Raw genomic sequence first — 16,041 nt, 5'->3', positions numbered from 1 at the left:
TATGGCTAGTTGTATATACCTGTCAGCTATGGCTAGTTGTATATACCTGTCAGCTATGGCTACACACCTGCCTGTCAGCTATGGCTAGCTACACACCTGCCTGTCAACTATGGCTAGCTGCACACCTGCCTGTCACCTATGGCTAGCTACACACATACCTGCCTGTCAGCTATGGCTAGCTACACACCTGCCTGTCAACTATGGCTAGCTGCACACCTACCTGTCAGCTATGGCTAGTTGTATATACCTGTCAGCTATGGCTAGTTGTATATACCTGTCTGTTATGGCTAGTTGTATATACCTGTCAGCTATGGCTAGTTGTATATACCTGTCAGCTATGGCTAGTTGTATATGCCTGTCAGCTATGGCTAGTTGTATATACCTGTCAGCTATGGCTAGTTGTATATACCTGTCAGCAATGGCTAGCTGCACATACCTGTCAGCTATGGCTAGCTGTATATGCCTGCTAGCTATGGCTAGCTGTAATATCTGTCAGCTATGGCTGGCTACACACCTGCCTGTCAGCTATGGCTAGCTGCACATACCTGTCAACTATGGCTAGCTACACACCTGCCTGTCAGCAATTGCTAGCTACACACATACCTGCCAGCTATGGCACGATTCGACGTGACGACGGCGTCACGCAGGTATTGTTCGAGCTTCGCGATCTCCGTGTTGATGCTGAGCAGGTCCTCGGCCGAGCGCGACTTGTGGCAGCTGCTGCGCAGCTCCCGCAGAAGCTGCTCCTTCTCCTGCACCAGCAGCAACCTGCGTGTGGAGGAATCATGAAGCCACGCTGAGCATCCCTACGCTGCAGCTTCCCATCACCATGCCATCACTCACCTCTACGTCAGACACATCACACTCTCACACACACGCACGCACGCACGCACGCACGCACGCACGCACGCACGCACGCACGCACGCACGCACACACACATACACCACAGCACTCATATTTATTATATTGCGGATTCACGAAACCTCGCTAAGCATCGCAACATTACTCGCTACTCCTCTCCACACCCATCCCATCCCCAGCACTCGCCTTCCACTAAGAATTCCTGCTGCGGCCCTAGCAGTGTCTACCTGCTATTACACATAATCTATGATGGGGAACACCCATCCCCTCTCCATTCACCAGAGAGGAATGAATTCCTACATTGCCCAGTGAGGCTAGCACGCAGCGTGCGTTACGTACCTGTCCTTGTCTGACTCGGACTGGCCCGGTATGAGCTGGTCCTCTAGTTGAGCGAGGCGGCTCTGCACGGAGATGACGTGTCGCCGTGCCTCGTCGTACTTCAGCCGCATGCGAGCCATCTCGGCTAGCCGCGCTCCGATCGGCACGCACTGCAAACACAACGCGACGCATGATGATGATGATGATGATGATGATGATGATGATGATGATGATGATGATGATGATGATGATTAGATGCACAACGTACACTTACCATTCCTGGTGCACAGGGAAATTACAGGAAAAATACTGCATGTTTACGAGTCTCACATCTCGATCTGCACGCAATGCGAACACACCGTGGCTCACGCAGACGCACAACGTACATCTACTGGTGCACAGGGGAATAACAGGTAAAATACTGCATGTATATATGCGTCTTACATCTTGATGTTATCGCACTACCAAACACACTGCCACGCAATGCCAATTGCATGATCCAACAGGTACACAATGTACATATACATCTCCTGGCACGCTGTGAGATTTACAGGTGAGCGACTGCACGTTTTGAGCCGCACACATTCTAATCTGCACGCATTGCAAACGCCGAAATCTACGGCTGCTATCTGTGAACACTTACCTCCCCGGCCAGATTCGTCTGAGAGGCGATGCTGGCCTTTTCCAGGTTCGGAAAGCCTGAGACGTCCTGCGTCGAACCGATCGACTCAAGACTCTGACCCCGAAAGTCGTCTTTCAACCGCGACAGGTACTGCAAGGTAAGGTGTCAGCACTCATCATCGATATTATCACCGACTACGCACACGGGACACAGGACTGTGACACCTATCTCGAGGACATTCTAACAGCGTTATTACCCAGGTAATCATGATTATTCACTCACTCACTCACTCACTCACTCACTCACTCACTCACTCACTCACTCACTCACTCACTCACTCACTCACTCACCACACTCACTCACTCATTCACTCACCCCAATCAGGTGTCGTTTCTCCCGCTCGCCAGATAGCAATGTCCGCTGCACGGCTCTCAGCTCCTCCATGATAGCCTGCACCTGATCGATCGAGTAACCGCCCTGTGCTGCCATCTTCTGCTCGATTCTGCAAACGCACGAGAAGGTTTGAAGGCAGAAACGACACCAACATACTCAAGAGAAAAGAGAAAACCCCGCATAATATTGGATGAAACTCATCGTTCATTTGATTGTGAAACCAACTATACACAAGCACGCGTTGTGTGCTAATATATTTGTGTGTACATGATTTCGTATGAGGCAGTACAGTATTCTTTCAAGCCCACCACCATACACGTACGAGTTGCATGGAAACATTTTCCACGTGCAAATATTCGCATACCTTACGTGTAAAATAGGCTTCAGTGAGCTTTCGTTGCATTTTACAAATGTTGAGTGTTGCACGACTGTTGAGAATACTGACAGTGCTCCACGAGTCTTGAGTGTGTTGCACACGTATTAACAGTGTTACACGATCGTTGAGTGTTCAACAAGAGTTGTGAGTGTTGCATGACTGTTCAGAGTTCTAACAGTGTTGCACGAATGTTGAGAGTGTTGCATGCATAATAACAGTGTTGCACGACCGCCAAGCGTTGCACAAGTGTCGTAAGCGTAGTGCGAATGTTGAGAGCATTGCACGAGAGTCGAAAATGTTGCCGCAAGTGCCGCGTGAATGTTGAATGTTGCATGACTGTTGAGTGTTGCACAAGTGTCGTGAGTGTCGTACGAATGTTGAGAGCACTGCACGAGATTGAGTGATTGCATGAGAGAAAATGTTGCCGCGAGTGTTGCGTGAGTGTTGCTCGAATGTTGCACGGCACCACGTACTGTGCCAGCGTCTCGACGCCCTTCTCCTTGTAGTACATCTCAGAGCGTATCTGCTGCAGCTCGCGTTTGATGCGTGCGACGCGTGTCTTCGACAGCTGAACGTCCGCTCGCAGCAGGTCAACATCATACTTGTGACTGCCGGAGCTGCTGGTCGACAACACTGCAACATCAACAGAGAGGCGACGGGTTCAGGTATTATATGAGAGGAAACGTGTGGTATTGAGGCATGCAACCCACCCCAACCCCAATGATAGTGTAAACCCTAAAGCTGTGAGCAAAGTTATTAAAAACTAACTATTAACCTAAACCTAACCTTAACATGAGCCCCTAACCTTAACCTTAATGATAGCCTTAATCACAACCTTAAATCTAACCACAACCCTAATCATAATCTGCTTACACACATTCCTAACCCTAACCCTACTCATTAACCCCAACGACTCATGTCATAGCGCGATGCAGAGTCCAGCAGTACTCACGGCTAGTCCTCGAGTCCTTGAGACCGTTGTGGCCGGCCGCGACGAGGGCTTCATTCAGGTTCCTGTACTCATGCTGCGCCAGCGACAGCCGCTGCTGCTTGATCTGATAGATCTCCTTCTTCGCCTGAAGCAGAAGACGGAAAACACAAGAGTTGACACTTACGCCTGGGGGGGGAGACGACATCGTCGTGCCGGCAGTCAAGGTCCCCTCTCGCGTCAAGAGTCAATGACATCAATGAAGGTCATCCTCTCAATAAGGGGTTATCTCGAACAGTCAAGGTAACCCACTCAGTTCTTTATCCTTTCATTCAAGGTCATCCCTATAGTCAGGGTCATCCCATTGTCGATGGTGATCCCCACGACCAAGGTCAATGCTCTTCCTATATGCTCTATTTGTTCATATTTGCAGAGAGACCGGGTAGCACCGTTCCCCTTCCCTTCATATTCACGTCCCCCTACTACCTACGCAGAGAAATTCTCTGCCTACTCCATGCTCTGTTGTGTTCGTCATACTTACAGCCAGGTCTTCGTGTGCCGTCTGCAGGTAGTCTTTGAGCATGGCTTCCTGTTGCTGCCTCCATTCCGCGCGTGGATCCTCAATCTGATTGACCTCTGTGAAAGTGGATCAAACATTGGTCACCAGTGAGTTGGTTTGTATGAACCTGTGCGTGTGTGTGTGTGTGTGTGTGTGTGTGTGTGTGTGTGTGCCGCGTGTGCGTGTGCGTGTGCGTGTGCGCTGTGCGTGTGCGTGTGCGTGTGTGTGTGTGTGTGTACGCTGCGTGCGCGCGTGCGCGTGTGTGTGTGTGTGTGTGTGTGTGTGTGTGTGTGTGTGCGTGTGTGTGTGTGTGTGTGTGTGTGTGTCTGTCTGTCTCTGTGGTTTTTGTGTGCGCACGTGTGTACGTGCGTGCATGCACGTGCGTGTAAGGGTGCGTGTGCGTGCACTTAGTTATGTTGGTGCATGCATGCGTGCATGACTGCGAGTGTACCGAAACCAGTGAGTGAACGCGGGTCTAGATTAAACCGCATCATGCCCCAGATTGCCTGCTCCATCTCTCGCATACATCGCCCGTAATACTGCCGAAAAGAGACAGCCGGTATGCACGCGTGTGCTATTTTTGATTGGAATTTACAATTAATAGAGCTGATAATCATTTGAATATTTGAAAACTTACACCGGCTAATTATAGACACTCATGCTAAAGAATGTACAACGTGTACGCGGTCGTTCCCACGTCTTGCCCTCTTACTCATTCCTTCATTCCTAATATATTATAACATGAGATGAATGTATGATGATGACTATGCATAGTTACATGGAAAGATTTTGTTCACGCGCACAGGCACGTACGATGTGCGTGTGCCCGATTCCACGTGCGTGCCACGCCGACTTAGAAGCATCTTCCGTCACAGGTACAGGTACGCATATGTGAGAAGGTGGTTTTTAGCGCAGTCTGCGTTCATTCCTTAACCAAAACGCGAGGGAATTTGCGGAAGCCCCTGTGCCAGGTTTACGCCGCGTGTCTGGTTTATTGCTCGGCTTCTCGGAGAATTTTGATTAAAAAAATCATTTACAGTTTAAGCCTATGGGTGTAGCCGACAGCAACATGCTGTTATGTCATAATTGCATTTAACATATCAATTTGCAAAAACAAAACACGCAGAATGTTTAGAGGAACAGCAGCTTTCTCGAGCCTCCTAGGAATTCCACGTGTTCCGAATTAAGAGCGGAGAGAGGAGAGTGTTGAGAGAATGTTTTGCGCGGGGTCCACATGTCCGCATTCTCTCGCCTTCAAAAAACCGGTGCTGCCGCACATGACAAGTCTTACTTACACGCGCGCGGTGCCTCGGAGGCACGCGCACTGCAATGTAATGCGTTCTCCCGTAGTCGCTCTCTCAACACGAACACGAACAGTATATACATGGTTTACTGTTGGCATATTGTAGTCCAAACAGTATTTGCTCGTGGCATATTCTACTCCATACATTGTTCAATGGCGGCATACTTTAATCCATACTTAGTGCATCACATGATAAATCGTTGAAATTCTATTGGATAACGTCGCAGGTACTATGAAACAATAGTGCCCGCCTGAGCGGGCACTATTGCTTGCGCGACGCATTGTTATTATAACGCATTGTGTTTTAATACAAATTGAAATTGTTCGTTTAAGAAACTTCGTCTTATTCACTTCATATTTGCCGAGTAGATTGCAAAGTCATGTGATGCACTAAAAACATTAATGCTTGTTGTTGGGGGCACTATGAGAGCATAGTGCCCCCAACAACAGGCATTAATATATAAATAGTTCAGTGGTGGCGTATAGCAGTCCATACATTGTTCACTAGTCGAATATTGTACTGCATACATTGTTCACTGCTGACATATTATAGTCCCTGCATTGTTCATTGGTGGCAACTATGATGATATAAAGCTCCATACATCTATATCATCATAGTTCATACATAGAAGCCCATACATGCACAAGAGGGCAGGGAAGAACATTAGCTAGAAATGGTACCAGGGCATTCTAACTAAAGCAGAAGGTGGCCGCGGTACTTATGGTTGATGTGGTCGGTGTGGTGGACACAGAGATGGGGAGAATGTAAGGTGGAATGGATACATGCTATCAAGAGCTAATAAATACTTATATTTATACTTATAATAATATTTATTAGCTCTTGATGCTATAACTATGGTACGATTACTTACGGTTGATGTGGTCGGTGTAGTAGATGCCGAGGTGGGGATCGAACACCTCCTCCCAGCCGTATGGAAGCTCGTTACCTGTGCAGTCAGCAAACGACAGTGGCTTCACGTACCTGCAACGAGAGAAACAAGAGAACTGTGATTCGCGTGATCGCGACTCCCTCGCTGTGATTGTCGTTGTGACTGCATGTAATAAGACGATAGAGTGCCAGAAATCGTACCACTGCGTTTATCATGCAGTATTTTACATGTGATGATGATGATGATGATGATGATGATAATGATGACGATGATGATGGTGATGATGATGATGATGATGATGATGATGATAATGTTATTGTGTTTGAAATTGATTTGTGTACCTGCACGTTTCTAGTTATATACACAATTGACAGGGAAATAAGGATATCTGCACTTTTTAAATAGCAAAACAAATGCCAAGGAAATAACGTTACGCATCACAGAGATAACCTACGAGTAAGTAGAAAAGTTACAAAAGTTAATTACCCATGAAGTGTACTAAATATTTTCGTAGACAGAGGTCCCAGTCATTTATGTGATGGACATTTGATGGTCGCTTAATTTCAACCAGTTCAAACGCTTGCATGCTGACACGTAACTGTAACACCCATCGTCATTATATAACCGTTGTGTAAAACACACACGACCGTTCTAGCCAGGTCTAACGTCACGTCGGGATGTAACATTAGGTCAGCGTTGAATGATCGCTTGTTTGTGAGCACCCGACCAGATTGAGACGTACGGCTGATGAGCAAGATTGCTTCGATTTTTTTCCTGCCATGCATCCCATCACCGCGCGCGTGTAACTGAAAACCAAGCCCAGACACAAAAAAACTCGTGGAGCTGCGAGGTGACGATGTACGTGAAAGCCCCTAGAGGGTGGCCCCTTCTCGCGTAGTTAGCAGACACACGCGTTGATACTACTTGATTCCGCGTTCCGATGATGCGAGCACGAGGCAGCAGCGCAAGGCAAGACTACCCCCCCCCCACACACACACACACCCACGCGCACATCCATGCACACGCACACGTACACACATATACACAGAGAAAGAGAAAGAGAGAGAGAGAGATGGAGAAGACAGAGGAAGGGAGGGAGAGAGAAGAAGGGAGAGAGGGAAGACAGAGGCAAGACGGGAGTGATGGAGAGAGAGGAAGGTATATGAAGGAAGGAAGGAAGGTAGTGAGGGAGAACGGGAGTGAGGGAGAACGGGAGTGAGGGAGAACGGGAGTGAGGGAGAACGGGAGTGAGGGAGAACGGGAGTGAGGGAGGAAGGGAGTGAGGGAGAGAGGAAAGTAGGGAAGGAGGGAGTGAGGGAGATATAGGAAGGGAGTGAGAGGGGTAGGAAGGGAGGGAGGGGAGGGAGAGAAGGAGACAGAAAAAGGGTGCAAGAGCGCGAGAGGCTAGTGCACGCACGCACGCACGCACACACACACACGACACACACACACACACACACACACACACACACACACACACACCCACGCACACACACACACACACCCACGCGCACATCCATGCACACGCACACGTACACACATATACAGAGAGAAAGAGAAAGAGAGAGAGAGATGGAGAAGACAGAGGAAGGGAGGGAGAGAGAAGAAGGGAGAGAGGGAAGACAGAGGCAAGACGGGAGTGATGGAGAGAGAGGAAGGTATATGAAGGAAGGAAGGAAGGTAGTGAGGGAGAACGGGAGTGAGGGGGGAGGAAGGGAGTGAGGGAGAGAGGAAAGGAGGGAGTGAGGGAGAGCGGAAGGGAGTGAGGAAGGGAGGGCGTGAGGGACATAGGAAGGGAGTGAGAGGGGTAGGAAGGGAGGGAGGGAAGGAGGGAGAGAAGGAGACAGAAAAAGGGTGCAAGAGCGCGAGAGGCTAGTGCACGCACGCACGCACGCACGCGCTTCTAACAAAAACTCGCAGCCGGCGAGTGAGAGCGGCGGCATCGCGGGCACATCGGGCACGCGCCAGCGCGCGGAGGAAAAAACCCGGCCGCGCGCTAGCACCGCTGCCATGTTCCGCCATGACAGCGACGCTGACGTCTGATTAGCGCGTTTTTTTCCTTTGCATTAAGAAATTCTTCTTCGTGCGCGCGCTGCGTGGAAGTGAAATGATGGAAACGAAGCAGCGCTGGGTGGCCGCCACGCGAGGAATTTATGGTCGATGAGAGAGAACGCGCACGAGAGAGAGAGAGAGAGAGAGAGAGAGAGAGAGAGGAGGGGGAAGAGAGAGGAAGCCATTGAACGTAATAACGTTGACACCGCGGCACGTGAAATATGTTGATGTTATAAATACGCACGGCGGCGAAAACATCTCTAAATGTGCGCATCGTAAATTTATTAATCGCACGTAAGAATGAATGGTTGTGTGTGTGTGTGGGGGGGGGCTTACAGTAAATACCAGGGCTGAAAGGCCTCGTGTCTCCCTACGTATCCTTAACCCTAACCTCATCCTCGCCCCCACCATAACTGTAAGCGAACCCTGCCCATAGCCTAACGGGTAAACCCTAACCTAAAGTACTTCAGTAGGGTCCCCGGTTTTTGTACTCCGTACGACATAGACCATTTTAGCGTCATACTTCTCTCTTTCTTCATCGCTCTCCGTCTCTTTACATCACAGAGAAATAAATAGTTCCCGCCTAATATCAGTAACCTATCAGGAGATGGGTACAACATCGAATCATAATTCAACATCGTGACGCGTGGCCTTCTGAGAGAAAGTTCAATTCTCTCCGCACTTCTCCTCACTACAATACAGATGCATATATATTTGTTTGTGAACTTTACCAGACCCCATGCATTTTATTTGTAGAGGATCACCTGTGGTTTCTAGCCCGCTGGTGAAAAAAACACACATTTAACATACACACGGGGCTATCCATCTATCTATATCTATCCATCCGTTCGTCCGTCCGTCGGTCCTTCCATCCATTTATTTACGTGGTAAAAATTACATGGTCCGCCGGCGAGCACGGGGGGGTCGCACCACAGGCACTTACAACGTCTCAATTAAAAAAAATTATGGTAAATAAACACGAAATGTATTTACTACCAAAGTCTTAATGTTTTTCTACTCTATTTCGCCTATTATTGCCGATAATTACCCGTAAATGCCGGTCAAAAGCTCATCTGCAACACACAAGTACATCGCACGCCCGCCCTGTGCACAAACAACATGAATAAGAGAGAACTGAACATGAAACAACTCTCTTATTCATGTTGTTTGTGCACAGGGCGGGCGTGCGGTGTACTTGTGTGTTGAAGATGAGCATTTGACCGGCATTTACGGGTAATTATCGGCAATAATAGGCGAAATAGCGTAGAGAAACATTAAGACTTTGGTAGTAAATACATTTCGTGTTTACATTTTTTTTTAGACGTTCCAAGTGCCTGTGGGTCGCACCTACAGCCGCGCGAACACGCACGCACATACGTACGCACGCGCGCAGACACATTATACACGTACGCTGCCAAGAGCGCACTCTGTGTCACAAAGCTAACTAGTCAAGCAAAAAGATGTATTGGAAACCTGCCAAAAAGAACTGCGGGAGGCCATAGCGTATCTGTGTCAAAAATTTGGCGAACGTACTAGAACAAGAGAGAGACCGCCGCCGCACGCGAGCGGTAGTACGACCGACACCTTGCGCTTACTCTCCCATTCTCTCTCACCGTCTCTCCCCCTCTCTCTCTATCTCTATTTCTCTCTCAGAAACACATGTACACTCTCACTCTCACAAACACCAAATCTCTCTCCATCCCTATTCCCTCCCTCACCTTCTCCTGCTTCCTCTCAAGCTCTACACAAACACCGACTCTCTATCGATCCCCATTCTCTCCCTCACTTTCTCCTTCTTCCTCTCCCTCTGCAACTACACCATTCCCTCCCTCCCTGTCCCCTCTCTTTCTCTGCCTCTCTCGCGTACGAAGTCGCGTAGACACGAACACAACAGCAAACGGCAGTGGAATTTTGCAGAGATGAATGCACCCTTTACGTTTTCGGCAGCTTCCCCCGGTGAGACGGCCGTGAGTACGTGGGGCTGGTGGCGAGCGTCTGTGATGCGATAGTTTCACAAGCACGGCAGCGGGCCGTGCGCGCGCCCGCACTCTCTCGCGTTCCATGCTATACCGATATGCCGCTACCTACTAGAAGTGCTATAAAGTGCCGCTACCTATAAAGTGTTGTTACACACTGACCAGTAGTCTCCCCCCTCCCCCTCCCAGGGCGCACGTCGCGCCGTCTTTGGGACGCTTCATCTCATTCTCGCGCTGCATTTCACACGACTGCACGGTGTACACGCCCGGTGACCCTGAAATAACTTCCACTCTCTCTCTCTCGCTCTCGCTCTTTCTCTCTCTCTCTCTCTCTCTCTCTCTCTCTCTCTCTCTCTCTCTCTCTTTCTCTCTTTCTCTCCCCCTTCCCTTCTCTCTCGTGGCGTGTAAATGCGCACGCTTCTCGTGATATCGGCCGATGCGTGCATTCATTAAAAACCGGCTGCACGCTCGAGCGCGTTCAGTTAAGTTGAAAGCAATGCAGCACTCCCCTCTAGCGGGCCGGCATAAATCTTGCAGATGCTCGCGCGAGCGCGCATTATTAACATTTAAACAAAATAAACAGTTATCTGTCAACGAACTCGACTTAGTTAGGCTACAATAATCCCGTACACTAGGATAGGCCTATATATATATATATAGTGACTCGTGACTTCGTTGATTAATCTTTCAGGAATTCGGCCAATGTACGATTGCGACATAGTATGAGTGAGGGCCCCTCAATCGTGTTTATATGACCAGAGGCGCCGTCGAAGACGGTTATCTATTGTACAGTTTATTTGGTAGTTAGTTTGAACTATTGCCGATATTGCCTTGTGCTTTTTGCGTGAAATTGAAAACAACGAATGGCAACATTCTTAACATTCGTGCTAACAATGAGTGAACCTTGCAGATGCAACGAAGACCTCGTGACGGTTTTTGGCGGCAGTAGCAATAGCACGATGTTTTGACATACGTATCCGTCCCATGGTGAAAATTTTACACGAGTTTTGATTGAAAAAAAAACTTGCAAATTTAGACAACGAAAACAAACGCGTTTTTAATAATTAGAATGAATTCTAACTCATATTTCATCATTCAATTGCTATATGTGTATATAACGCCACGCAATCATGGAGCAGTCTGCATTCTGCATTCTCTATAAGGTACTAATTAATAGTAATCCCGACTAACTGCTGCATGCCTCAGCCATTCAGCACCTAACAGCGGGTGGCCATGTCATCGAAGGCTCGGTCGTAAGAACAGAAGATTATCAGGTCTGTTCAACAACGGAGCACAACCACTGCACGCCATCATCGGAGCAGGTCAGGTTTACAGCGCATTACTCGGCCACGCAGCATCCGTGTTTGCCTTGTGTGCGCATCTCTATCGGGCATTGTCTTTAGCAGACGCGGTTCGCATACCAAGCATTCCGATGTTACGGGGTGTTAATTGTACGCGACAATGGTTAGCAGTGACTCGGACTCGGACATGGGGTGCAATATACAATAGCCGCGCCACCCACTTGTTTGTCTCTGACCGCATCCGTCGCTGTCTGCGCGCCTGCTGCTGCTGCTGTTACTCCCCGCGTCGTACTCTATCACACCTACAGCGATGATACACGCACACACGCACACGCGCGCACGCACAGACACAGACACACATACACGCACGCACGCACACACACACAGAAGCTATATCTTTGCAAATCTTTCTCAGCAGCGCTCTTTGTGTGTGTTTTATTCGTTACCATGCGAAGCTGGCCGCGCGCATACCTCCAACGTCTACGACCCATGTGTGACTGCAGCTCATTGTCTGTCTAGACGGACAAACATCACCTGAGTGATATCTACGGACACGGCGGAACTACATTCCCACTCCATCACCTTAATCTCTTTCACCTCATTTACTAATATTACTGCAAATAGGACGTTTACGAGATCAAGAATCTTGGCATTTTTCGAGAGACTCGTCGGCAGTTATAGGCTATGAGGGCTAGCGTTTACCTCGACTATAAATTACAAAGAACCAGCGCACAAAGAAGCACGCAATAACACCTGCACACACACACATGACATTCACTCACTTAGCGGGGGCACACGCACTCACACACGCACGCAAGCGCGTACGCACGCACATATATATACGCGCGCACGCGCGCACACTCTCTCTCTCACACACACACACGCACACGCGCACACACACACACGCTCGCACACACACACGCTCGCACACACGCACGCATTCCAGGTAGCAGCCGAACAGCTGCCGTCCGGTCTATAAAGACAGGTGGTCGGTCACCGCAGACGTTCACCGTAGACGCACGTAATTTACGACGACCGAGTATCTGGAGTGGAAACGGCAACGGCGGTCGGAGCCGAGCGTAAGCCGAGAGATGCGTGTGTGTGCAGCGCCATTGTGTGGCGAGTACGTGTACGTGTGTGTGTAGGCAGGCCTGCGTGGTATGCGCGTGTTGGCCGGATGGGTCATCGCGTAGGCCGCGAGGCCGACACACGCCCGAGGGCCAGCTAGCCAGCATGTTCTTAGCGTGCCTGCGATCCGCAGACAGCTCGTGGTATGTGCGAGACAAGGAGAAGGGCTGGAGATTGAAACAAAAAACAACAAATTAAAGAGCAGGGAGAAGGGAAGAGAGGGGGAGACCGAGAGAGGCAAGAGGTTGGGAGAGCGAAAGAAAGAGAGAGAGAGAGAAAGAGAGACTGCGAGCCATGTAAGAAGAGGGGGAAATAGTGGCGAGAGAAAGAAAAGGAAATAAAAAGATATTCGAGAGGGGACGGAGCAGGAAAGAAGAGACAGAGCGGCTACAATGGAAATCATAATAGAGAGGGTGAGAAGATGGGAAGTAACGGAAATCCAGCCAAAGAAGGAACAAAGGGCGACACATCGTGCGAGATTCGAGAGGGCATAAGGGAAAAAATGCGGGCGGTTCCAAAGAACGATAAAAGAAAGTGAACATAACGAGCCTAACGAGGGCATAAAGATGACAGCGATAGGAACTCAATAACCTGATAACCGCAGATACACCGCAATGCAAAGCAAAATATGCTGTAAATCAAAATACAATCCGAAATATCAATGTGATATACTGTAAAACATTCTCTCGTGCATCGAGGGTTAATTTTCTCTACATCAAATCGGCGAAGCTATCTTTTTCGAATCATATCTCTTTTTTACTTTCGCGAAAATTATGTTATACGAGTTTTCAGAAACAATGGCCCCAGCTTGTTAAGTTTAGCAGCTTGGGTTTCGTGTACGGTGTTCAAACATTCTTAGCCGCAGCGTTAAAGAGTGAGGAGAAGCGTAATGTAAGACTACCGTAGTAAGGGGCACTACATGTAGCTCTCGGTTAGCAATATGCAATATGAACTTGAACCACCTTCATACTAGCCGCCCATTCAACAACGACGACGGAGAGAGAGACAACCCAACGGATACACACAGTTGGTAGGCCAATGAATCGTTCTGAAGGCATTGCCCGCAACCCGCGGCCATTCCAGACTATTCTTATCGCCCGGGCATAGCGTCCGATCGGGAAAAATTCCTCTCCGCAATTTATTACCGGACGAACAGAGCGGCCTGTCCGGTGGCCGGGTGTTTTCCGCCGCCGCGTGACTACCCATAGTTGTGTGCGGCGTGGAAGTAGGTGAAATACGTGACAATGCGGGCCAGGTGCGTGGCACACAAAGAGCCGCGGCTAGCGCCGCCACCGCCGCCGCACTCACGGCATTCCTGCGCGCGTACGACACGGCAGCGGTGGCGGAGGATGGGGGTGGGGGTGGGGGGTGTCGACCACAACAATACACTAGAGCCATCAACTGATTGATCAGTCGACAACCAGCCATCAACACTTTCCCCCACCCAGTGACATGCGTGTATCAGGTCAACGATTGAGAGGTGGGTGTCGTAGCGGAGGGGTGAGGGTGGAGAGTGAATTATATATGATACGGGAGAGAAGGGCGCAGGGGGAGAGGAGTGGGATTGGAGGGAAAGAGGGAGATGGGAGGAGTAGAGGGGCGAAAGATAATGGGGAGGGATAGAAGGGGAGGGAAAATAGAGGAGAAATGGGGAGAAGGACGTGGCGGGATGGTAACGGGGTGAGGTGTGGATTAAGGGAGGGATAGGGGAGATGCGGAGAGTAGGGGTGGAATTGTGGAGGGGTAGCATGTGTAGTGAAGGGGTAGCGGATAATGGTGGAAGTTGACGCGTGGAAAGGGTGGAGAAAGCTTTGGAGAAGCGGGTAGCGGGTAGATTGGGACAGACTTGAAAATGATAGTGAGCACTGAGTAGTGAGGGAGATGGATGGGTGAGAGGTGGGGCGTGAAGAGGTTACTGTAGCAGGTAATAGGGGTGGAGGGGTGGAGGCGTGAAGAGGTTAGTGGGTAGATTGGGGGAGGCGTAAGGAGAACATCGGGTAGTGAGGGAGATGGAGAGGTGAGGAGTGGAATGAGGGAGGAGGTGGATGGTTTAGGGAGAGAGACGAAGAAGGTGTAAGGAGAGGGTTGAGCGGGGAAGGGTGGAAAGGGAGGGATGAATAAGGGGAAGGGTGGAAAGGGAGGGATGAATAAGGGGAAGGGTGGAGGGAAGGAATGAATAAGGGGAAGGGTGGAGGGGAGGGATGAATAAGGGGAAGGGTGGAGGGGAGGGATTAATAAGGGGAAGGGTGGAGGGAAGGAATGAATAAGGGGAAGGGTGGAGGGGAGGGATTAATAAGGGGAAGGGTGGAGGGAAGGAATGAATAAGGGGAAGGGTGGAGGGGAGGGATTAATAAGGGGAAGGGTGGAGGGGAGACTTGTTTACGTCTATCAGCATCCCGCCGAGAGGCAGCGGTCGGTATTTGATGCGCACATTCCAGCGTGATAGCAGTCGCAGAGTACGTTCACCACTAAATACCCGTGCCTCTTCCCTTCCGACTCTATCCTCGACCCCCCGTTGTGAGAGAACAGAATCCATCGTTCCGTACGAGAGTTATTTGTTGTCTATGGTAGCCAACACACAGACACACACACGCACGCACGCACGCACACACACATACACACGCGCACATACGCACGTACACACCACGCACGCACATATGCACACACACGCCCGTACACACCACGCACGCACGCATGCACGCACACACACACGCGCGCGCACACACGCACACACAAAAACATACTTGAACGCACACGTCTTTCGCCGGATTCGATTCACGATTTCACTTATACATGATGTACAACAATAATACTGCGGCAGAAGTGATTGGTAAGGAGGGAGAAGATAGATTCACGCGTGCACACACGCACGCGGGCAGCCCGACACCAGACAATCGAGCGTCCCCCTTCTCCTATTGCGTAGTTCATATGCACGTGGGGAAGAATCCCGGACACATCCCGTCAGTAGGGAACGGCAACAGGATGGGGTGGTGGAAGCGGCACCATGCTTGCTGCTGATGCTTACGGGGAAAACACGGTCAAAAATCCTGCGTGACAAGTCCAGATCTGTCGCCTGGCACTAGCGCCGAAAAACAAAAAACTGGTTTACCTGCCTGAGCAAGCCTAGCCAACACCCCCGCGCACGCACTAATGTACGCGCACTAGCGCAGCCACGCACGCACGCACACACAACACACGCACGCGCACACACGCACGAACACGCACAAATATCCAACGCACACGCACAACCCCCTAACCCACACGCACAAACCCCCAACGCACGCGCCACACTGGATTGCTTCGATGTTATACGGGCGTACGCATCTCCCCGGG

The 16,041-nt window shown here is 49.9% G+C and overlaps 1 protein-coding gene across 1 annotated transcript in view; it reads right to left on the bottom strand.

The window, feature by feature from the left end:
- The window catches only part of LOC106818714 (protein kibra-like), a 48,630-nt gene that overhangs the window by 10,574 nt on the left and 22,015 nt on the right, over positions 1-16,041 (bottom strand). The window contains exons 2-9 of the mRNA XM_014823392.1: positions 6,234-6,343; positions 4,041-4,135; positions 3,524-3,647; positions 3,045-3,204; positions 2,178-2,304; positions 1,824-1,952; positions 1,202-1,350; positions 604-768 (exon numbers count right to left, since the gene is read on the bottom strand). Of these exons, the coding sequence (XP_014678878.1) occupies positions 604-768; positions 1,202-1,350; positions 1,824-1,952; positions 2,178-2,304; positions 3,045-3,204; positions 3,524-3,647; positions 4,041-4,135; positions 6,234-6,343 (1,059 nt within the window). The remainder of the gene's footprint in view (positions 1-603; positions 769-1,201; positions 1,351-1,823; positions 1,953-2,177; positions 2,305-3,044; positions 3,205-3,523; positions 3,648-4,040; positions 4,136-6,233; positions 6,344-16,041) is intronic.

Source organism: Priapulus caudatus, unplaced genomic scaffold, assembly GCF_000485595.1.
Source record: "Priapulus caudatus unplaced genomic scaffold, Priapulus_caudatus-5.0.1 Scaffold37, whole genome shotgun sequence".
NCBI lineage: Eukaryota > Metazoa > Priapulida > Priapulimorpha > Priapulimorphida > Priapulidae > Priapulus > Priapulus caudatus.
This window is presented reverse-complemented; position numbering and strand designations above follow the sequence as displayed.